This window comes from Callospermophilus lateralis, chromosome 2 (genome assembly GCF_048772815.1).
Source record: "Callospermophilus lateralis isolate mCalLat2 chromosome 2, mCalLat2.hap1, whole genome shotgun sequence".
In the NCBI taxonomy this organism is placed as follows: domain Eukaryota; kingdom Metazoa; phylum Chordata; class Mammalia; order Rodentia; family Sciuridae; genus Callospermophilus; species Callospermophilus lateralis.
Window position 1 is genome coordinate 152,439,236 of NC_135306.1, and position 25,432 is coordinate 152,464,667.

The 25,432-nt window shown below is 39.9% G+C and overlaps 2 protein-coding genes across 4 annotated transcripts; one reads left to right on the top strand and one right to left on the bottom strand.

Moving 5' to 3' along the window:
• Nucleotides 1-1,716: 1,716 nt before the first annotated feature.
• Nucleotides 1,717-2,688, top strand: LOC143388429 (olfactory receptor 52I2-like). The gene has a single exon (XM_076842196.2). The coding sequence runs from the start codon at nt 1,717-1,719 to the stop codon at nt 2,686-2,688; it is 972 nt and encodes a 323-aa protein (XP_076698311.2).
• Nucleotides 2,689-12,066: 9,378 nt separating this feature from the next.
• Trim68 (tripartite motif containing 68) lies at nt 12,067-24,069 on the bottom strand. Of its 3 annotated transcripts, XM_076844032.2 has the most exons (7): nt 23,969-24,069; nt 20,647-21,140; nt 18,883-18,978; nt 17,482-17,742; nt 17,015-17,037; nt 16,370-16,470; nt 12,067-16,187 (listed from the first exon to the last, which is right to left on the bottom strand). In XM_076844032.2, the coding sequence occupies exons 2-7, from the start codon at nt 21,070-21,072 to the stop codon at nt 15,637-15,639; spliced, it is 1,458 nt and encodes a 485-aa protein (XP_076700147.1). In that variant the 5' UTR covers nt 21,073-21,140; nt 23,969-24,069; the 3' UTR covers nt 12,067-15,636. The 3 variants fall into 3 exon arrangements, with proteins under 3 accessions (XP_076700147.1, XP_076964810.1, XP_076700148.1); XM_077108695.1 differs by lacking the exons at nt 20,647-21,140; nt 23,969-24,069 and adding an exon at nt 20,506-20,627; XM_076844033.2 differs by lacking the exon at nt 17,015-17,037 and having other exon boundaries at nt 16,105-16,187.
• Between the last annotated feature and the right edge of the window lie 1,363 nt (nt 24,070-25,432).

Sequence of the window (25,432 nt, forward strand, 5' to 3'; positions counted from 1 at the left end):
TCTGAAACCTCTGCTCTTCTCCTGCTGTTCAGGCAGTGAGGCTCAGCTCTAAATTTGTGGCATCCATCATTCACAGAGCAGTCTTACGGACATCCAGATATTTTTTTCTACTTGTCACCAGTTTTCTTCTTTCAAAGCTTTCCCCTGTCTTCTGATCTATCACTGAAAGGATCTCATCATGTGGTGGTACACAGCAAGTTTCTCATGACCTGCTCTGAAGAGATCACTATTTCATTTAGTCTGTCCTATCATATAGCATTTATTTATTCTTAAGAGTTTTTGTGTTGTTATTTGTTTAAGTGAGGACCATAGTTTGAATTCAGGTCTCAGACATTGGGCTTTTTAGAGAACTCCTGAGGACTCCCCACAAGGCTCCTGAGGGCATCTGGGCATGGAGTCATCACTGATGAGCCCTCCAGAAGCAAATGGAAGGGGCAAGTGTACGCCACATGGTTGGGATGCTGAGTCAGGTGAATGTCTCTCTAGGGCCTGGCTCACAGGGACAATGTCTAAATTGAGAGTGGAGTCAGTCAATATTCAAGGGTAAGGATGTGGCAACTTGTCTACCTGGAAACCCTTTATTACAGGGAGGTACAGGAAATGATAGCTGAATTCAGGCTCGTCCTGAGTCTTAGCAAATAAGCCTCCCTCCTTGAAGCTTGCCTGGAAACCGAGGAAACAGTTCTTGGATTAGATCTGACCACTGTAATGTCAACACAATTGGTGTGCTGGCTCACTGAGCTGAGGCCTTGAGAGTATTAGAGCAGTATTAGGGCAATGAGTGTTTGCCATAATAGATCAAAGAGACATAAGATGTCCTGATCCACACTTGAGATATTAAGTCTACTTCTGGGACTGAGCTACTTACCCATTTCTCTGGGGAGTGGAATGATCTGAGAGTAACTAGAAAACAGTTGAAGCATCACTTCAGTTTGAATCAAAGATGCTCATATTGCCCACTTCCATTTTATCTTTAATTTCATTTTGAAAAATCTATGGCAGCAAAGGTGTCAACTACTCTTACCAAGAATTTATTATTAGAGATGGGGTATAAGTAAATGTAAGACACATTTTCACAGAACTGACAATTTTTTTAAAGTAATCATGCAAGCAAACAAAAAACCTAAGCTTGAGAGTTAGCCTGTAGATGAACAGAGAATGAGTTCACGATGAACCTTTTAGGTTTATCCCACCAGTTCATCCAAATTATATAACATGGCAACACTCGAATGAGGAGATATAAACAAAAGCGGCAATGAACTGAAATTACCAAGTGTTGGAGCTCAGATTCTGGATGTGCAGATGGGTAGCTTCTTTTTTCCTTATCAAAACTGTCTGAGGTGTACAATGAATCAAAATGTATTCTGCTATTATATATACCTAATTAAAATAAATAAAATAATTAAAAACTGTCCAAGTAAAGCAGTAACACTTTTTTTTTGGGGTAAGAATCCATAATTATTCATCTGATTACAACAGTATTTACTTAATTCAACTCCTGGAATCACGACTGAAAAGACCTAGACATGTATCTTAAAATAGCAATTATGCAATAAATTTATCTTAGATGAAATAGCTTATGTTTTGTTGACTATGTTGTATGCAGGTTTGTTGTATATTATACTTCACCAATACCACAGAGTGAAATAAATATGATATGACTGTATCCTTTCTTATACCACTTTTTAGATGAATGGAAAAGCATTCTCACCTGTGATGCTGGGGCCACCCTACAACCACACAGTGGAAACCCCTGCCACCTTCTTCCTTGTGGGCATTCCAGGCTTGCAGTCTTCACACCTTTGGCTGGCTGTCTCACTGAGTGTCATGTACACCACAGCCCTGGTAGGAAACAGCATCATCATGATGGTAATTTGCATGGATTCCACTCTACGAGAGCCCATGTTTTGCTTCCTGTGTGTTCTGGCTGCTGTGGACATCGTCATGGCCTCCTCTGTGGTCCCCAAGATGGTGAGCATCTTCTCCTCAGGACACAGCTCCATCAGCTTCCAGGCCTGTTTCACTCAGATGTACTTTGTCCATGCAGCCACAGCTGTGGAGACAGGGCTGCTGCTGGCCATGGCTTTTGACCGCTATGTAGCCATCTGCAAGCCCCTACACTACAAGACCATTCTCACACCCAGAGTGATGCTGGGGATGAGTGTGACCATCACCATCAGGGCTGTCATATTCATGACCCCATTGAGTTGGATGATTAGTCATCTACCTTTTTGTGGCTCCCATGTGGTTCCCCATTCCTACTGTGAGCACATGGCTGTGGCCAAGTTAGCATGTGCTGACCCCATGGCCAGCTGTCTCTATAGTTTAATTGGTTCCTCCATTGTTGTAGGCGCTGATGTAGTTTTAATTGCTGCCTCCTATATCCTGATTCTCAGGGCAGTATTTGGTCTCTCCTCAAAGAATGCTCAGTGGAAGGCATTAAGCACATGTGGCTCCCATGTGGTGGTCATGGCTTTGTACTACCTACCTGGGATGGTGTCAGTCTATATATCCTGGCTAGGACAGGACTCAGTCCCTCTGCACACTCAGGTGCTGTTATCTGACTTTTATTTGGTCATTCCACCCACCTTGAACCCCATCATCTATGGCCTGAGGACTAAACAACTAAGGGAGAGAATATGGAGTTTGCTTATCTGCCCTTTTCATCATTCCAGTCAGAGTTCATGAGCCCATGAGCTGTTCTGTCCTTGAGCGTTTATGTGAACTGCCTAGTTTTAGGGATCTTCGGAGCAAGACTTGTATACCTGGCACTATAGAAATTATAACAAGAAGTTGTGAAGAGTATTCTGATCTAATTTTTCAACTTATAAAAAGAAAATAAATGGGATGATTCACCATCTCTAATGGTTTCGCTGAATTTATCTCTGAACAAGAAATAAGTATGGGCAGAGAACATAGATTTGAATTTTTTTCCTTGGCTAATGACCCATATTTCTAACACTAATATCTACCTACCATGGAAATCACTTTATAAAAAATGTATATTTTCAATGCATATTTATATCTGCATTGACATATTTATTTATTCATACATAAGTTTACATATATGTTCACATACTTATTTGTGTATTCATGCCCTAAATTTTATCTAAATGGTAACTATGTATTTTGCTCCCATATTTTCATATATAGATACACATGTTAAAAATGTTTTTGTGTATATTTTCACATGTATGTTCATATAAATATTCATGCTTATGGATACGTATGTTCTAACCCTAATCAACCCTACAATCTTACTAGTTTCAAATTCTAACACTAACAGTAGCCATGAGACCATTTTTTTAAAATATCATGTATGTTTCTATGATTATTCATACTTATATAAATATCTACATGTTAAAGTCTGTAAACAAGTCTGGATGGCGCCTGGCAAAATGCCAGAGGGAGTGGTTTGTAAAGTAACAAAAGCGAGCCATTAAGTGTGGAGATTCCTGATTGGTTGACTGCTGTATCTAGTTTATGCTAATTAAGATAAGCTGTGCAAAATGTATAAATATCTCTGTTATCCTACAATAAACGGCTCCTATTCCTGCTGCATCAATGTACACAAGTTATTCGTCACCCCCCGGTTATTTTGCCCAGCCAGCCGGGCTGCGGCAGATGGTGGCCCGTACGGGGAGCCCCGGGACACTCGGGGGTAAGTGACGAAAAAAGCTGCCCGTCCATAGATAGGACGGGAGCAATCTGCTCGTCCCTAGGCAGATAGGGCGAGAGGAAAAATGGCCATTTCAAGAAAATGGAGAAGATTGATACAGTATGTTTGTGTCTTGTTTTGTCTTGAAATGTTGTATTGTCTTTGTGATGAAAATATGGAAGGGGTGAGAAGTAAGTTGATAAGGGAAGAAGGCACCCCAGTGGAACCAAGAATAGTTAGGGCATGTGTTGATAAAAGCCCAGAAACTCTAGTCAGAAAGAAAAAGAAAGTTCAGAAGAAGAAGGATTATCAAGAAAAAAGTTGCAGCAAAAGGCTATTACTAAATACTTTTCGTTACTGGAGGGTGCGTGAATCGACAAGGCGGCTGCCACCTGCCCAAGCTGATCATGGCGCAGCAAGAATTTTCCAAGCGGCAGTTGCCGGCTCTTCCCAGCCCCCCTGCCCGGGGGAGCAGAACGCCACTGCGAGTCCAAATCTAGACCTGACCTGGAGGCACAGTCTTGCAGGCTCTTGCTCCCTGTGCCCGGAAGCAGTTTGAGTATGGGACTCTCCCCAGGGCCATCTGGGGCTGCCCGGGATGCTACAGCTGGCAGAAGACGCTACTGGCATCCCTGAAGTTTGATCATTTCCAAGGCCAGTAACTACAATGGGTCTCCCACACCTGGAGGCTGATGAGTAATGAGTACTACTAAGGCTTATTTCAAATGTAAAAAACCTTGAAATAATGTATTAAATTGTTCAGAAGGTTGTTTTCTTAGTGAAATGCTACAGGATTTTCTTCAGCTATCTGGAGTTCCTGCCTGCGTTCCAGTGTCGGTGAAAACAAAGGTGAAAGAATTTACAGTGTTGCTGAGAACTGGAGGAAACTTCTTTGGCTGAGAACCCAACGAGACCTCGGAACTGTTGCTGTTTCTGCTGCTACAACTTAAGCTAGCTGCCTGCAGAACTTACCTGGACTGTGATTTACCTGGACTGTGAGTTAATCTATTGAGACACTGCTTTATCTGGACTGAGACAACAAACTATAGTTTACAACAAATTGTAACTCAATATCTTTGCTAATAGTGTCATTGCTGGTATAATTTTTCCAAGGGCTTCTTGCATGGAGCCATCAATTAGCTTGGAATTGTAACATTTTGTATCCTCCCTTTCTGTTTCTAGCAGGTTATTTATGGTGTTTGTGTAAAAACCACTATGGTCGTTATTTAAATTAAACAAAAGGGGGATATGTTAAAGTCTGTAAACAAGTCTGGATGGCGCCTGGCAAAATGCCAGAGGGAGTGGTTTGTAAAGTAACAAAAGCGAGCCATTAAGTGTGGAGATTCCTGATTGGTTGACTGCTGTATCTAGTTTATGCTAATTAAGATAAGCTGTGCAAAATGTATAAATACCTCTGTTATCCTACAATAAACGGCTCCTATTCCTGCTGCATCAACGTACACAAGTTATTCGTCACCCCCCGGTTATTTTGCCCAGCCAGCCAGGCTGCGGCATCTACATTTATATTGTCATACAAAATGACAAACATGTCCATAAACACTCATATGCCCATATTTATGCCCTTTGAGTAGGCCAAAGCATAATTATACACCAATCATGAAGTTCATTTGTACATGAAAACACTATGTATATATGTTTTTGATTATTTTTTGCCATGCATTTTCACCCAGAAATTCATGTTTGTGGCTATATGAGCATATATATTCTAACTGAAATGGTAATGCCAGTCTTAAAATTAGTTGTAAGCCTGAATAACTCTTACCATGGAAGACTTTAAATATATATATAAATTTAAAGCATTCTTATGCATGTGTTGACATAGTTATGTGTTGGAATAACTTTCGGGCTAGTAGCTATGAACAGCTCAGAGTGCTAGGAAAACCTATGCTCATACAGGCCTGACAGGAACACCTGCAGGATGGAGTGCTCTGCCCTAGACAGCCGTCTGTGAAACCACATCCTCAGCACTTGTGAGGAAACCGTGAGTCAAGTGCTTCAGGGCATGTAACCCCCCTTAGGGACGAAGACCCTTCCAGACTGCCTTCCATCATGACAGCAATATTTAGTGCTTCCTTGTAGTGCGGTTACATTAGACATAAGATGATTGGCTTATAGATGTTAAGGTGCTTATGTGTGATTGGCAGACACGCCCTACCTGAACCCTATAACAGCTGTATGCATTCCAAAAATAAATGAGCTTGCCTGGAGGTCGACTGAGGTTGTCACCTGCCAGCTCTCACCAGCTCCCAGCGTCTGTGTGTTGGTCTGACACTGCATCTCTATCCCCCTGCGACTGAGGTTGCCGGGTGACCATCCACCACACCAGGGATGTAGGAACACATACAATTTGGCGCCACCACATGGTCTCTCACACCCTCACACCTCGGGACTGATCACCCTGTTGATTTCAGGTAGGATTTTGGGTAGTAGACCCCGTTTGAGTTCTGTGTGCTCATGGTTCCTTGAAGGTGAGCAAGGAGCCCCCTCCTTTACCCCCTTTCCTTGTCCCTGTCATATCACTGGTACCCTGAGTTGAGGCACACACCATCATAAGGACCGGCGTCACCTTATGACCTCTCCTTTCCCCTGGTTCACCCAGCGAATTCACATAAGGGACTGGTCCTCCCAGAATTCAGAACCTCGGTTTTCTCTGTTAAAGAGAACTCCGCTCCGGAGACCCCGAGTGGGCACACGACCTTGATCTAACAAGTCAAAGAAGTCCCCCACGAAGCACAAGACACTGGACCCTAAACACATCTTTTGTTTGTCCTAGTCAAGGCCCTCCATGTCAATGTCTTGGGCCCCTGTATTAGGCATCTTGTGAAGTCAAGGACATTGCTTTAAGAAGTCTTAAAAATATCAACCCCCCCAAATATGAGGAATTGTTCAGAAATATGATCCAAGGCCCCCATGAATGGTTTCCTGATTTCTTATCTAGAGTAATTGAGGCACTCAGGAAGTTCATTCAACCTGTTCCTACTCAAGGTTCATTAGTCAAGCAATTGGCATAGGAAGGGGCAACCACTGAAACCAGAGTTGCAATAGCTCCTATGGGCAGTGAGTCACTTTCTAAATGGATCTCTGTCACTAAAGAGGTGGCCCCCTGTCGGGGCCCATTCAGGCTCTAACAGCTATCATTAACAAACTAGCAATTCACAAAAATGATGGGCCTTCCCAACCAAGATCTGATCCCATTTGCTAGGGCTATAATCAGCCAGGGCACATTGAACAGTACTGTCCTAAGAATGGCAGCCTCCCTGGCCCCAAGTCTCGCTGACCTAGATGCAAAAAAAGGTCATCTCCCATCTGCTTAAACATTTTAAAATTATGGATGTTCCCATGTCTATTAATTGACAAAGGGCCAACCTATACTAACAAGACATTTCAAGAAATTTGCAATGTTGGCATATACATCACTTAATTGGGATTCCCTATAGCCCTTAGACTCAAGGCATTATAGAAAGAACACACCAGAAACTATACCAAGTCCCCTCATGATGACTTGAAAACAATCTTGTTTGCTTTAAACTTTCTATTTCAAAATTTTCTACTGAAATAGCAGCCCATAAGCATTGGGCCCCCTTCTCTGGGTCTTCCCATCTAACTATGGTCTATGAAAGGATCCCATAACAAATGCATGGGATGTTCCGGGGCCCCTCTTAACCATGAGTGGACAGTTTATAAACCGACAAGAAATGTCACACCAGCCACCAACCAATTGCCAAGCTCTGGAAATTGAGCCTGGAAGAAAGAAAGAGACCACCATACTCTCCCCACTGGAGTGCACACAAAACAACCTGGGTTGATATCATAGCCCTATCAGATCAAGCTCAGACCATGTCATCTGCTGGAGACCAGAGCCTTGGTACTATCTTCTTGCTTATGTGTGTAATCATAACCAGCAACTCACAGGTAAGTGCACAACAGGTAAGTATGGAGGATGAAAGGCCTCTGCCTACCGGTCTGCCTAACTCTAGGCCCTGTGCTGGCCTGTTAGAGCAAAACGGACACATTTCAAAGCATGACCCATATGGGAAGAATTGCTTTGCAGATGGAGATCACTTATGAATGGCTGTCTGTGAGACAGTTCTCCTCTAGTAGAGAGCCTCTAATACCATCTAGTGGCAAAAACCCTTCAGTTCTGTGAGCAAAATACTCATGCCACTGCAATTAAAAAACATGAGAGCAATCCACGCTCAAACCCCAAAGATTAAGTTTAGGGTGAGCACTAGGGCTAGGGTAAGGGCTAGAATATCCATATCCATATATATAAGTCTGTATGTAAAAACACATGTGAAAATATATACAAAAACATGTATAGGTGTTTGTTTTTATATATGGATAAATTTCTTGATATGTGTATAGTAACCATTTGATTTACTCATAGGTTATGAATATGCAAATGAACATATGCATACATATGTCATTTTATACATAAAATGTAAGTGTAGATGTCAGTATATGTATGAATATTCATATAAATATATATAATTTTTAATTAAAATTGTCTCATGGTGACTATTAGTATTAGAATTATGACCCAGTTAGAGAGTTGTGTTAGGGTTAGGGTTAGAAAATATATATCCATAAGTATAAATATTTATATAAATATACATATGAAAATATGCAGGAAAATATTTATATCACATGTGGTTCTGTATATGGAAAAATTTAGGGTAAGATCTGTGTTATGGTTTGGATGTGAGATGTTCCCCAAAAGCTCATGTATGAGACAATATGAAAGGTTCAGGGGAGAAATAATTGGATTGTAAGATCTTAACCAATCAGTGATTCAATCCCCTTATAGGGATTAACTGAGTGGTAACTGAAGTGATAGGGTGTGGCTGGAGGAGGTGGGAATTGGGGTGTGGCTTTGGGTATATATATTTGTATCTAGCAAGTGGAGTCTCTGTTTCCTGGTCACCATGATGTGAGCTGCTTTCCTCCATCATCTTCTCCTGCCATGATTTCAGCTTCACCTTGAGCCCAGGGGAATGGAACTCACCTTCTATGGACTAAGGCCTCTGAAACCATGAGCCCTCAACTTTTCCTCCTCTACAATTGTTCTGGTCAGATCCTTTAGTCACAGCAGTGAAAAAGCTGACTAAAACAATCCATATCTACCATTTGGATAAAATTTAGGGCATGCATATTCCAAGGAATGTATATGAATATATATGTAAATTATATGAAAATATATATTTATGTCAATGCATTATGAATATGCATTGAAATATATGCATTTTTGTATAAAAAGGCTTCCATGGTAGGCATTGGGTCAAGCTTTGGTCTAAGTTTAGAGCTCGCAGTAGGGTTAGGATGGTTAGAACAATCATATCTACATACATGAAATTTTGTGTGAAAATGTATACAAACATATATACAAAAACATGTGTAAGTATTTAATACACAGATGAATTTTGTGATCCATGTACAGTTATAGTTGGTATATTCACAGAATTTGAATATGCAAATGATTGTATATGAACATATATGTCATAAATCATGGAAATGGAAATGTAGACAAATATCCAAATGACTATGCATAAACATAAATGCCATTTTATACATGAAAATGTAAATGTAGATGTCAATATAAGTATGAATATTTGTATAAACATACATGATATTTAATAAAAATTGTCTCATGGTGATTATAGTGTTAGGATTAAGACCTAGTTAGAATGTAGTGGTAGGGTTAGGGCAAGGATATGGATATTTATATGGTTTTGTATATTGAAAAACTTGGGGTAAGATGCATACTTACCGTTTGTATAAAATATAAGTCATGAATGTGCTATTGAATGTATGTGAACATATAGGTAAACTATAGGTGAATAGATCAATATTTCAATGCATATAAATATGCATTGAAAATGTACATTTTTATATAAAAAAGGCTTCCATTTTAGGGGTTGTATCAGGCTTAAGCACTAAGTTTAGGGGTAGCATTAGGTTTGGGGTTGGAAATACAAATTTTTGTGTGAAAATCTATACAAAAACATGTATTTGTTTTTACATACAGATAAATTTTGTGATAAGTGTATAGGTACTATTTGTTCTATTCAAAGGGTGTGAATATGCAAATAACTGTATATGAACATGTATGCCATTTTACTCATGAAAATGTAAATGTAGATGTCAATGTGAGTATAAATATTCATATAAACATGATTTTTATTAGAAGTCATCTCATGGCTACTGTGTGTTTGGGTTTGGACCTTGTTAAAGGGTGGGGTAGTGGTAGGTTTAAGGTTAGGGTGTAAACATATATATGCATAAATATGAGTATTTTTATGAATATACCTGTGAAAATAGACAAAAACATTTAAAATGTGTGGTTCTTTTAAAAAATATTTTATTAGTTGTAGGTGGACACAATACTTTTTTTTTAATAATTTTATTTATGTGGTGCTGAGGATGGAATCCAGGACCTCACACATGTGAGAGGAGAGCTCTACTGTGAGCCACAGCCCCATCTAAAATGTGTGGTACTGAATATGAAAAAATTTAGTATAAGATGCATAGCTACTCTTTGGATAAATTATAGGGCATGCTTATGCAGATGAATGTTTATGAACATATAGGTAAATTATGTGTGAGTATATAAATACTTATGTCAATACATGTATAAATCTGTATTGAAATATGTTTTTATATAAAAATTATTCCATGGTGAGGGTTGTGACAGGCTTAAGTACTAAGTTTTGAACTCATTAAGGTTAGGAGATAGTTTATTTGAGGAGATACAAACTTGAGAACAAACATATCCACATACTTGCATTTTTGTTTGAAAAATGTGAAAATCTATACAAAAACATGTGTAAGTATTTGTCTTATATATGGATGAATTTCATGATATATGCACAGTTACAGTTTTTGGCCTACTCATAGGGTATAAACATGCAAATGACTGTATGTGAACATATACCTCATTTATTTGTAGAAATGTAAATGTAGATGTCAATGTAAGTGAATATTCATATAAACATGTATGATATTTAATAAAAGTCATCTAATGACTACTCTGTTAGAATTTGGACCTAGTTAGAGGGTAGGATTAGGGTTAGAATATACATATCCATAAATATGAATATTTATATAAATATACATGTGAAAATATACACAAGAACATTTATAACATATGGTTCTGTATATTGAAAAAATTTGTGTATATATCCCTCTGCCCAACCACTATAAATTCACCTGCCTGATTTTTTCAGAACTGTCTCTCTCCTCATGTGATTATATGGGAGAATTTTTTTCAACATGACTCTCTTCTTGGAACCTGTGGTTGGGTCCACTCAAGTTGTGTCATATGCTCACACCTAGACAAAAATCAAGCTCCAGACAAATGGATTCCAGTTTATTTGAGGAGATACAAACTTGAGAATAATCACAGTGGCCATTTTCTAACAAATGTAATTGAAAAGAGAAACCCAGACCACAGCAAGTAAGATATTTATGTAGTTAGGATGATAAGAATGTTTCTCCGGTTCTCCGATTCCAGTTCACCCTGGATACCAAGGTACACTCCATCATCAAGTTTTGTAAAATACTCTTACATGTTTTTAACTTATCCCCTATTGTTAAACTAGTTTAAGTTAGGGTGCCAATGGTAATCTTTTTGTTTTTAAGCAACAGGAGCAAGTCTATGTATGTTTGACTTTGGACATTGTTATTTTTGCTTACTAGTCCTCCTCTCTGTAGCTCAATCTCAAAACTCCTAGGTGGAAATCAAATATAACAGAGGTACTTCTCATGGCACCACTCAGGTGTATGCACTTAGATAAAAAGGTTAGCATATAAGAATATAAAGAAATGGCACTTTTCTTTTTCTGGGTCCCTGAATCCACATATATTTCTATTTTTAATTTGCTCTTTAAGAATATGTTAAACTGAGTAATCTATATATTTTAGGGGGAAAAAAACCTCACATGCGAAAGAAACATATATTCAATTGTAGTGCATTTGAAAATATTAATAAAAATAATTTCTGGTAACGTTAAAATTCGAAGTGCAAGAAGAAACTGTGTTGAAAGCAAGTGGTTCTGTCATCATTAACTTTTTTTTCTAGTGATGGTGGAAACAAAGATAACTTATAGATGGTACTTAAAGTTCAGTGAAATTGTGAATAGAGAGCACATAACACAACATTTGACACAATACATGTACTTAAAAATGCACCCCAAACATTTATATTTCCACAGATTTAAGAGGCAGTTCTAGGTCCTATTACAACTGTAGTCCTATAAACTGGTACTAATATGTTCACTCTATTCAAATAGATCTGCTGCTTAATATCTTAGCATCCATTTACTAATATTTGACTTGTTTACCTACCAAGGATGTTTTCTATTTATTAATACCAACAGAGTAGAAGCCAGCCTCTTAAAAATCTTATAATGATGTACCAAAGAGCAATGAAAAGAAACTCTTTTCTTGCAACCCATAAACAAGAATGAAACAAGATTATAAATTTATTCCATAGTTAAGATTTTTATTTTGAAAGTCATACTATTCTTTCTGCATAAGCAACCTGAAGAATTGAATATATTTATTAGATCAAAGAATATGTGATGGATTAAATGATATGATGTAAAGCAACAAAGTTCCAGTCCCACTTGCAAGTAAAACAGAAATTTCTACCCAGCATTTCCATCTGGACAGTTGCCCTAACAGCTTTGTGTTTCATTCGGGTTGGCATTCTCTGAAATTATGGTGACCCATGTGACTACTCAAATATTTTCTGAACTATGCACTTCTCAAAGTGTACTGGTTTCTTGCTCTGGCTACCTCCAAACAGAATATCCTGTGCTTCTTACAGTACATGCAGACACTGCCTTGTCCCATTGCATGAAGTGATGTGTCCCCATTTAACTAGTATCTGGGACCCATAGTAAACACTGTTTGGATTTTAAGAGATTATCAATCTTATTTGAAAAAAAGGTAGACTGCATTTACTGTGGAGAGTTTGAAACCCAAGAATTTGTCCTGGTGTCTCCTCCTTTTGTAGGACTCAAACATTTTTACATTTTTAACAACTATCTCCTCAAAGCTCAGCTATGGCATCCCTGTCTATTAGTAAAACAAGGCTGGGAAAAGCAGGCCATGCATTATAGGGATTGAACACACTGAGCTGGAAGTGTCAACCTAGGCATAACAGGGAGCAGTGCAGGCACTTTACCCCCATTACAACTACTTGTCTCTTTCCAGTTGAAGTCACTTTTGAGAATTACAATGAAAGAAATTATCCATCAAATTAGTATTGAACAGAAGTATCATTATCATCTAGTTTTACTTTTCCTTGGAGTACTATCTAGCTTTTATTACCTCTTTGAGGCAGGAAGAACTTATTTTTATTAAATTTTAGGCACTTGAATAAAAATTCCCTCACTTAGATATTTAAATATTTAACACGCACATGTGTAAACACAGGTGCATGCGCACGCATGTGTACACGCATACACACACAGTACTAGACTGATTTGTAATGCTAAACCAAACAAATAAGGTTCTCATCTTTATGGAATACTTAAAAAGGAAGTATAAGCAAATACCCTATAGAGAAGGGTTTTCATGCATGAAAAAATTTATCTTTTTGTCTGGTCTTAAAAATTAGACAATGTGAGATAACAATGTTATTTAATTCATTTAACAAATAGCCAATGCATACAAATCAATGTTAAATTGTAGCAAACAACCAACAAACCCCAGATAGTAAATTACACTTGAGGTCATTTCATTTCTTAATTTACTCTAGGTTTGAATAAATTTATCACCTAATCATCCTTTTTATTTCTAGGAACCTTCTAAGCAACGTTGATTTGCCCCCATCTTCTTTTGCTAAGTGTCCTTGGATATAACTGGAAGCACTTTCTAAGAACCTATTTCTCAATTCTATTTCCCAGGGAGTCCCCACACAAACACACATGATCCTTCTAATGTAACTCGGCTCAACCTTTTGTCAGGATCAGGTCTTTGACTTACCAGATCATTTCCTGATATTAATATCCACCCCTCACCCCTTTTTCCCCTTAATTCCTGAGAAGCAACTTGGACACATGGTGGTAGAATGAGTTTATTTCTTTACTGTGGCCTGTTTGACCTTCTTCATATGTAAACAACCAATACAATTAACACAGAAAGGCGATTTTTATTATTCCTTATTATGACCAATTGGAAGCAGCTATGTGTCTGTGTACACCAAATGTAGTATCAATTTTACTCTCCAATCCTAAATTAACCCTATAGATAAGGGTTTTCATGCAAGGATAAACTGTGCCAGAGGTTGTGTTATATTGCCTCACAGAGACAACATGCAATTTTGTAAACATTGTAGCATTCACAATAGGGCCAATAATTCTCAAATACTTGGCTTGCCTTGAAATTTGTTTCTAGCCATAGTTACTTCCACATCATAATATTATGACTTGTAGTGAACTATTTTTGTACAACCTTTCCCGCTAAAGTCAACCTTTCTCTCTAAGGCTAACAATAATCTCTCTAAGGTCTAAGACCAATATGTGGTCTTAATTCCCTTTCATTATAATATCTGATCTCAAACTCACTTTTTGTGTCTAGTCCTGTTCTTTCTCTGCACATTTCCCTCCCCTATAGATCCAGAGAAAAGAAAGAATACAATAGAAGTAAAAAGAAGAATGAAGATTCCCTTGATGACATCGAAAGATCCAAATTTTAGCCTAACTCGCAGGTAGATGAGGTTTCCTTCCTGTTTTCTTGTTTTGTTTCCTTTTTCTTTTCATTATCTTTTTTTTGGAATAGAGTAGGGTCTGCGACCTCAGCTTACAAAGATAAACACAGACATGGTACCTTTCTGTCTAAATGGCTACAGAGTGTCACAAGAAGTCCTCAGAAACAAAGGCACTGCTATGTAGATGCTGACTGCACCATAGGCAGGTGAGAAGGTCACCATATGCCAAATCCATGGTTTGCCTTCCTTTATCCCTGAGAAAGGAACAATGGCATGACTGGGATCTGGGATCTTTACAGCTACCCTATGGAGTAGGCAAATAAGTTGTTTTGAGCCAAATTATGCCCATTTTTCCAATGAGGACACTTAATACTTCTCAAATATGTGAGAATTTTCAGACCCAAATGTAGTGAATGATATGATGACAAGTGACCTTAGAAGTGAGTTTGTCACTTGTTTCATTTGTATGTGAAAAATAACTTTATAATTTTTAAAGTGATTTAAAAATTATTTGTAGGGCTGGGGCTGTAGCTCAGTGGTAAAGTGCTTGCTTCTCATGTGTGAGGCACTGGGTTCAATCCTCAGCACCACATAAAAATAAATAAAAATACTGTGTTTCCATCTAAAAAAATATTTTAAATAAATTATTTATAGCTTTGTAAGAAATAACTTGCTTCAAGGCCATTTCAGTTTTCTCATCCACAAAGTGAAAATAAAACACTAAGGCTCATAGGTTTTCTGATACTGCCATTTAGAGAAAAAGGCAGGTCTAAGAATCTGAGGGACAATGATTTGCTCAGCTCATGCTCGGGAGGGGGATGGCAATTCTTTAGGCTCAATGGTAAACCCTGTTTAAAAGGTTTCCTGAGATTGGAACCACTTTGTCATGCTCACTGACTTAACTATGGCATTAAACAGAGACCAGGCAAGCGGGTTGTGAGCTACAGAATCGACAAAGTCCTGATCCTTACACCAACAAAGTATCTGAGCACTGCTGAGCCTCACCATTGGCCATGCTACTTTTCCCTCATGGATCACAGTGATCATCTGACTGACACTCCACTCTTTCACATGAGTGGTTTAGTGCTCAACTTTGGCCCAGTACCAAGAGACCACAGGGTTGGGCAGAGGAGTCCTTGGATTCTAGGCTTGGTTCAAGAGGACACTTCTCAGTGGCAGGATCCTCCAACACCCCTGTGGGCCGGGCCAAATTCCAAGGGCTCTAGGGTAGACAGTGGCTCTACTAGTCCTCACCATCCAGGGAGCAGATGGTCAGAGGAGCAGTGTTGTTTGCACCAATGCTGTAGCAAGGACTAAAATAGGGCAGGAGGCGTCCAGGGAAGGGATGAGGGGGGAAAGTGAAAATGTGGGAGCCATTGTCAGTCACATTATAGAAGGAGATATCATGGGCCTCATAATCTAGGAAGACCCCCACGCGCCGAGGAGGAACTGGCAAGGACAGAAGCAGGTAGTTATTAGCGCCTGCCCGGTACTCAGTTCCCTTCCTCAGCCTTATCACCCAGAATCCAAACTGGGGGGATAAACAGACTACCTCCTTCCGGTCTACATTTTCTGTACACACTCCAAGACCCCATTCAGACCTGTCTCCCACCTCTACCTCCCAGTAGTGCCGGCCTGAGGAGATGCACTGGCTGCCAAGGACAATATTATAGAGGTAAAATCTTTCAGGATTGTCAGGGAGTTCCTGTTGAATGTCTCCATAGTGCACACATTTTCTGTCCTCTGACACGATCAGTCGGGAGTAAGCAGTATCTGGATCCAGGCGCACATCAGCTAGGGAAAAAGATCCTGGTTGGTAACACTAATATAGAGCAAGGGCCACCAGGGAGATTTCTCTGATAAATCCAGCCACAGATTTCTCACTGATGGGCATCTAGAGGGCAATGAGTTATTTCACTTCTGTAGGAGGGAGGGATCCCTCAAACTGCTATTGCAATCATCCCAGCATCCATTACCTGCAAATGTCTTCAGGATCTCTCTCAGCCCCAGGACACGGCAATCTGTCTTCAGTTCCAGGCAGACTGGTTCTGGCTGCTGCAGGCTCCAAGACTTGCTCCTGGTAGAGGAGGGCTAATGTTGGGGCCAAGAATTCTGGCTCTGCCATATAAGCCTTTCCTTAGAATATGGAAGAAGGGCATGGCCAGGGACAGTCAGCAAGGTGCCCCTCCTTAGCAAAGCAGAGATGTGATGATGATTTGGCTGAGTCTCAAACTATGACATAGAAATGAGAACTCTCAGATCTCCATGCTGTGGAAAAGTTTAGGTATGTATTTGGCACCAGAAGAGGAAAAAGTGTCCTGCAAAGGAGAAAGGCTGGAACCTCTATGCAGTCTTTCCCTGCCCTTGGGTAATTTACTGGAAACCACCTATTTTATAAACTTTACCTAAAATTCTCATTGGTAATACCTGAAATGAATTCAATCAAGTACCAAGAAGAAAAAGGAAATATCAACAATTTTTCTTTAGCCAATATAAGGGAAGAGGGAAGAGATTATGGATCAGTGTCTACTTTCTGTTGCATCATTTTCTTTTCCCATTTGTGGGTCTGGCTTCTCTTTCCCCTACAAGGCTGCCTAGAGGCTCCAAGGATGGGAACATACCTGTTTAAGACTTCCTGAATACCCTAGAAGGAGAAAAAAAAATGCAGCACATGAGTGCTTTGGAGGGAACAGACAAAACACTGAACTCTGGAAGGGGTTTCTCAGAGTGAAATGGAGAAAAGCTGAGCAGTGCTACAGCAGGAGAACCTGTGAGAGGGCAGCAGAGCAGAGTTGGCTGCATTGGCCAACATTAGGCTCCATCCAAGATTCCCAGTGTGGAGGGCAGGAACTGGAATGATGCCAGGCTGCCTGAGTACCTGCTGACCTATTCCTGGTTTGGAGAATGAGCTGGTCTATGGTCTAACCAGGGAAAGGAGAACAGCATGTATTAGTTAGGGACACACAGGGTCCCTAACTGGCAGGCAGAGTGCTGACAGGCTGCAAGGAAGATCAGCTAATCCTCTCTCCTGGAATCTCAGTCTATCTTCTGCTCTCACTTAGGCCTCCCAAGAAAAGGTGGTACTCACCTGCAGCATCCAACGGACAGGTCTCTGATACCTCTCTTCCAACTCTGCAACCATCTTCCATAAGACCTGGCTCTGCTGTCTGAGTTCCTTGTAACTCAACTTCAGCTTATGTACAGTCTCTCCTTTCTCCTGTTCTAGGCTGGCCAGAGCTGCAGCTTCCTCCACCTCTAGCTGCCGACCTGGTGGCTGTTGATTATTTAGTAATTGACGATACTTCTCAAACTCCCACATGATACTTCGCTTTCGGATTTCCACCTGTATCTATGGAGCCAAGATTGGAATCAGCACTGCTATTTTTTTGGTATAAGGGTCACTCTGAATTGGGGACACTGACAGGTATGTATGCATATACTGTGGAATGTTTGGTACAACCATATACTAGGCACCGTAGAGACAAAGATAAAGGATACTAACTGTTCCTACCTTTATGCTTCCCTAACCCTAACCCTAACCCTAACCCTAACCCTAACCCTAACCCTAACCTTCAGGGCATTCTTCTGGGTCTCTTTTATATGTTGAATATCCTTTATCTGAAATACCTGGTACCTGGTACAAAGGTGTTTTAGATTTGGGATCTTTTTGAGTTTTGGAGTATTTTCTTATATGCAAAGTGATATTTTGGGAATTGGACCCAAATTTAAACAAAAACATTCATTTATGTCTCATATATACCTTATACACATAACATGAAGGTAATTTTATATAATAATTTTTAATGTTCTTATATTTTGAATGCAATCTATCATGTTGGTGTTCAAAAAATTTGGGATATTAGTACACTTTGGATTTCAGATTTTTTAGATAAGGGGTATTCAACCTGTACCACTATTATTGACCCCAGTAGGATCCATGATACTATACTAGTACCGTAAGAGCTAGAATATTTTCCATTTTCAGAATAATAACCAGATATACTTGCTAAAGCAGTGTAAATGAAATATATGGATAGATGGTGTTTCTTCTTGCTGGTGTTATACCTGTTCAATGTGCTACTTTAGATCACTTTCTTGATCAACATTTCGGACAGTTTCATATTTATCAGCTTCAAGTGTATGTCAGAGATTATTTTCTGATATTTTAATAATTAAACTCATAGCAACTATTCTTTAACTGGGAAAGTGAAATGGAAACTATGATTTACTAGCATTAGACAAGCCACACTACCATGAGCTACCATGTATATGAGGCACATACTTTTCCTTTCTAATATATGAGGGCATGAGATCAGAGGTATCCCTAACCATAATCAAGCAATGGGTGGAAAAGCCTATGGCCTGAGGTAAAAGGAAAGCTGGTATTGGGACTCCAGGCTCTCTGACTTCAAGCCCCACATTCTGCTACACAAAGATGAGAAGCTACCACAGCCAGCTCCAGAACAACATGGGGATGACAGCAACCTACCATCCAAAAGGCAGTTCGAATCTTCTGACTAACTGCCAGCTTCCAGGCCTCCTCTTGTTCTTTCCTCAGATGTTCCAGAGCCTCGTGGAGTTTCCACTGTAAGAGATAAATAAAGAAACTGTTAAAGCCACCTCACACTGATTTAAACAAAAAAATAAAAAAGCTTTTTAACACTGGAAGGTAATGGGAAAACTAGGGAACCTCAGACAACAAGAATCTGAATAGATGCTGGGAGGAAATGCAGTAGAAGGAGTGGACTTGGCCAGATGACATGCAGTGTAGCTCTCTGAGCTAAAAATCACTTCAATTCCCACAATGCCTAAGTGTCTGTAAAGCAGAAGAAAAGGCCCATTATAACTTTTCTAGAAAAAACATCCTGGATTTTCCTGTTCATGCCTAATTTTATTCTTATCTGTCTTGTTATTCTGTGGTATCCCAGAACCCTGCTACTCAAAGTGTGGTCCAGAGTCAACAATACTAGCATTCCTTGGATGGTTGTTAGAAATGCAGACTCTTGTGCTGCATCACATACCTTTCAAATGGGAATTTGAACTTCAGCAAGATCGCTGAGTGATTTGTATGCACATAAAGGGCAAGAAGCACTTTCTTAGAACAGTAATACAAGGGATTTCTACTGGAAAGAATTAAGTATTTTAATATGAGTTTAAATTCTGATGATTTTGTTAAAGATTTACCAAATGCCACATATGGCTTAAGCACCAAACATGCACTAATACTTTGGCATTATCCCCATTTTATAAATAAGAAAACTGAGGTTAATCCAAAGTCATCCAGCTAATAAATGGCTGGGCTGGGATTTAGCTCAGCTCTTAATTCCTATGTTATAATGTTATACCTCATCCTTATGCTAATATTCTCAAAAAGAAAGAAAAAGGAAAAGAAAGTATATACTTCTGATGTTTTAGAAATTCTTCCCAGATAGAAAAAAATAAATGGTTCTGATAAAGAATCATCAGCATAGGCCTGAGAGAAGAGCAAGGAGCAGCCTGAAGACTGGAAGCTGACGAGGGTGCCTACAAAAAAGGAGCAGATGTGACAGAGGTGACTCCAGCCCATACATAAGTAAACAATAGGAGCTGGGAAATGAGAAAGAATCCTGGCCAAAGAGCAAAAAACCTAAGACTAGCCTTTGATCTTCCTTTAACTAACTTAAAGTCAGAAAGGATCTGAAAACAGATGCTGTGAGCATTAATACATATTAAGTGCTTAAACCAAAACTGGCACTGGCAAATCCGTTCCAAGTGTCTTACCATGGTTCTTTTCAGCTCTAAAATCAACTATTAAGATCCTAAATTTCTAAGCTTCATTTTTGTCTATAAAATGAAGGAGTTAAAGTGATTCACTCAATTTCAAGTGATTTCTTATGGCACTGCTAGAAGTTTACAGATTCTGATAACTATAGCTGTGACTACTAAATAACAGCCTCCTATCTAAACTCACCCAAGCCACACAGAACTGAAGTTAAAGGTATCCTTCAAACTATCAGTATTGAAAATATACTTGTTTGGACATTAAGCCATGTTGGGCTTGGGGTAGGAAGTGGAAGAAGTGGGAGGGAAGAAAATCAAAGAAGTTCATGAATACAAGGAAAGTTCAATGTACCAGATTCTAAGGAAATGTGGATGGATGTCAGGAGCCAAAGGAATCGGCTCTCAGTCTCTTGGGCTGGCCCTCGTTGTGGAGATGGCCAAATGAGGGGCCAGTCAGATCTGTGATATGGAATGGCCAGGCTCTATCTCCCACCTTGTACTCCCAGGCAACATCCTCCATGGGCAGGACACAGTGGGCTTCATGCTCTGGGGACTGGCTGCAGGCCTCACATATCATCAGTCCATCCTCTTTGCAGAACATTTTTAACTCTTCCCTGTGGAGCTCACACACATCGCCTTTCAGCTCCATTCCTGGACAAAGCTGTAACAAACGAACTTTTTCTGCAACACTGGCCAGCTGCCAATTAGGACGTAGGTTTCTCGGCTGGACAGGAGCTCGACAAAGGGGACAGGTGTAACCCCAGTTCTCAGATTCTGCTTGGACATGCCAGAGTCCAAAGAGACAGCTATGGCAGAAGGTGTGGCCACAGTCAATGCTCACAGGCTCCTTCAGAAAGCTCATGCAGATGGGACAGGCCACTTCTTCCATAATGGCTTCCACCAAGGTTATGAGATCCATGGTTCCTTCTCATGTCCTCCTCAGAACATGAATAAAACTTGAATAAAACTAGGGAGAAGTACTGAAACCTACAAGAATAAAAGAAAAACAATTAAGAGAAAAAGGTAAAAGAACAGAGAGATCAATAAAAATGATAAGTGACCAAAAAAGATCTCTTTCCTTTGGATCCTTTACTGACTTTATTTAACTTCTCAGCTGAAGTTCTGACTAGGCCACATTACTCATATCACATTAGGGATAGGCAGGGATGTCTAAGCTGATGGAATTTGTGAGTTCTCAGTTTTCGTTCATTTGATCAACTTTGATTCTTCTCTGGGTTTTGTACTATTAGACCATCTCACTGCAGTCATGCTCTATACAGCAGCAGTTTCTCTTGAAGTTGGGTAAGAACACATAACATGTGGTATTTCAGTTGTCAGAGTAAGGTCATAAATACTTCCAGCCTCACTCTGGTCTGTGTGTACATTTATATACTTCAAGGTGCAAAAGGCCTATGTTGGAAGCCCATCGCTTTTATGCATAATTTGTTTTCTTATGCTGCACACTGTGAGAGGCCCTGGGTTTGACCTCAGCACCACATAAAAATAAATAAAATAAAGGTATTGTGTCCAACTACAATTTAAAAATAAATATTTAAAAAAAATATAAGAAAAACAGCAGTTCTTTCCTTCTGCCCTGTGAATCCCTGCACTAACATAACTTTTCATTCACTAACATGCCAAGACTCAACCTTTTGTTTTTTATAACTCTTTAATTTGTTTTAATTAGCTATACATGACAGTAGACTGATAAAGCCATCATTACAGGAAAAAACAAAACAAAACAAAACAACAAAACCCTGAGATTTTTGCCAGGGCCACATATGGATATGGAACTTGCATGGTCAATGGTAGGCTCTTGGCTCACTGGGCATTATTTATTTACTTTGCAAGTTTGTGTTATGCGATAAAGTCTGTAAAAGGAAGGATCATGCTGGTTTATGCACCTAAATGGTACCTGCCATGCAGATATTGCCCAATAAATATTTGTTGAATAAACCAGCTTGGCATAGAGTAGTTTTTTGGTTTTTTTTTTTTGGTACCAGGAATCGAACCCAAAGGAGCTTAACCACTGAGGCAAATTTCCAGCCCCTTTTATTTTGACACACAGTCTCACTAGGTTGTTTACACCTTTGCTAATAAGGCTGGCTTTGAACCTGTGATCCTCCAGCCTCAGCCTCCTGAGCTGCTGGGATTACAGGAGTGTGCCACCACATCTGGAAAAAAATAGTTTCTAAATGAAAAATGCTTTTATAATTATAGGTAATTGAGAGCATAAATTAATAATAATAGCAAGTACTCCTTGAACACTTACACTATGTTCCAGGTACTGTTCTGTGCACTTTACACAGATTAACTGTTTATTTCACAACTCTAGATAGAAATCATTATTGTTCTCATTTTACAGATGGTTGACCCAGGGTTCCACTATTCTATTTTAGGCAAATTACCTAACCTCTCTGATTTCAAGGTATAATACAAATTCAAGACAAAAGAGAGAAATCACTGTGGTTCAGGCTCATCCAGGAGGGCTTCCTGGATGAAGCAGGTTAGTAAATCATGCAGGACTCTGTTAGAAGATATCAGCAGGTCATATCTTCCTGCCTCCTGCTTTTTCTTCATCCACTATCGGTACCAAACTATGGAATCCAGTTTTGCTAAACTACTAACCAACTCAAGAGCTTCTCAGTTCCAGCTCAAAACAAGCTGTATCAAAGGGATCCTGTCAAAAATGCTCTTCCCTCAATCTTGAAACAGCACCAGTGGCAGGACAGCAAATGGATAAACTTCCATACTGTCCTGCAGATTCCATGTCCATTCATTATTAGTGTTTGGGTTCATGCTGTTCTCCTAGCTGGAATGATGTCTCCATGATCCTACTCTTAACATCATTGTCAAATATTTATTGATTGTCTTACTTTGTACACTAAAGGTTTTATGTGAATAGGGATATTGTCTGTTTTGTTCACTACTATTTTTCCAGTGCCAAGAACAGTGCTTAATATTGTTGAATGCATGAGAATTAAATGTAACTGTTGAAGTTCAGCTGATAGTAGGTTAGAAGTAGAGCAAATATTAAATCCTCATCTAAGCCAGTGGAGGGGGTGGCACTAAATGGCACTGCCTGAAGCTGACAGAACATGAAAAAGAGGTTGACATCTATTATCTAGAGCTAGAAAGGTTAACAGAAAAACTAAAATAGCAACTGAAAATTGAGAAGACAGTGACAGTAGGAAATTGAGGCAAATAAATATCAAAATAAATCAAGAAATGAGATGAGTGAAAGCATATTATTTTGACTTAAAGTCATAAAAAGATATAACCGTGGAAACATTAATAGTGGTGACCTCTGCAAAGATTTAGGGATGGATAATTATTGCTCTTCGGTAGAAGATTTTTTTTTTATTATTATAGGTAAAATACTTCGTCAAATTAAATAATTAAACGTTTAGTTGTTTCAATTGTGCCTCTGGCAGAGTAGGACACTGGTCTGAGAAGACATTTGAGGGGAGGGGACAGAGACTGGAAAAGACTTTGGAGGCAGAAGGCCAGTGGGAGAAGGGAGAGGGGAAGGCGGGAACCTCGGGGTTGAGGAGCAGTGGGGTACAGTAATCTTCTGGCTTTAGGGCGCTGGGCAGGTCCCGAGGGCAGCTGGCTGCTGGGGGCTGACTAAGGTGAGCTTGCAGGATTCCTGACTTCAAAAGGGGCACGGTTGTCTACCCACCTCCCTCCTTCACCTGGATTAGCGTTTCGCAGGATAAATCGAAAGTGGAAAAGTCCAGGTCCGGCGGTCCAGTGTCCTTTGCGTGACAAGGGACACGTCCCGCACCAGTGCAGGACTTACACTCAGTACTTACCCGCCCGTCCAGTGCCCTAGGTTCAGGGACTTGAACCCCGCGACCAAGCCCAGGCGATCCACAGCTCCCAGGTGGCACCCCACAGCGCAGTGGGCCCGACCCTGAATGCCAGCGCCAATGAGAGCAGGGAGGGTCCAGGCGCCGGCTCCGCCCGGCTGGTGACGCTTCCTCAGGAGCAACCAATCACAGACAGGAATCTGAGAATCCTAGCCTATCGGAGCGGGGAACCGGAGTTCTGGCCGCCTCTAGGCGTGTCTATCTCCACAGTTTTCCTCACTCAGAGCCACTTCAAAGGTTTACTTAAAAAAAAAAAAAGAAAGAAAAAAGTCTTCCAGGACTCACATCATAGGATTGAGATCATCCAAGGAAGGTTCAGGTTCTGCATTAAGAGACGCCCAGTTCATTTGCCGGTTTTTCATGTTAAACTGAGCAGCCTATGAGATCAGCCAGATCTGGTTTTGTGACTCAATCTAGCACAGGGCTGGGCACACATATTTAGTGGACTCTGAAGTTCCCTGCAAGATCTGCAACCTCTCATAGCTCCGGAGTCACGTGCTGGGTTCTTCATTTAAAAACCCTCCCGTTTTCCCTGGCAAACTCTTATCCTTGAATGTTTACAAAGGAAGTTTCTCATCACAATTTCAATAATCCAGCTCAGGAATTAGGAGCAAATATTGGGAAATTATATTTCCCAATATAATGGAGTAGGAGAAGTGGAATCTTTGGTTACAAACTTCCATTTTAAAAACTTTCCCCGCCCACACACAACAGATACCCCCTTCCTCACCTAAACACACACACAACATACTACTTGAGACAATGACCTGGGTTTTTCTTTGTATTTCTAGGGCTTTGTCTTTTTTAAAACTACTTAGGTCCATACCAAATAAACAAGTGAAGGTACGTCCAATATGGACGTAACCAGGAAATCCTTTAATTGAAGCCCAGTTCCAAATGATATCTCACTAAGACTGACACTCTTTGAATCCTCATGCCATTGTTGGAGCTCAGGCCATGATTGAAATTCTGAAAGGTGAGACCCAGAAAATTCCTGAAACAAATGGAATTATTAACAAAAAGAAGAAAAGAGGTAACTGAGGTCTGAGATGGATTGTCACCTGGTCTGGATAAATGGCTACCCTAATGGAATAGTGAGTGAATTAATTGAAACCAGCCATTTATTTGTTTTTATTAATTAATTAATTAATTTTTGAAAACAGTCATTTAAAACACTTATTGAGCATCACTTAGGTAGAGGAAAGAGATTGAGGATGGAGGTGAGTTTAGAGCTGAGACTTAGGATTTCCATCTAAAGGAGGTAGAGAACCTTTCCAAAAGTGCTTCTGGGTTGGGGGGCGGTCACCAAGAGTGTGTATTAGGCTGTAAGAGTCCCAATAGTCAGAGAGTAGAAAGGAGAGGACCTTTACAAGAATGTGCTGGGAAGTTTCAGTGTGAGATGCCACA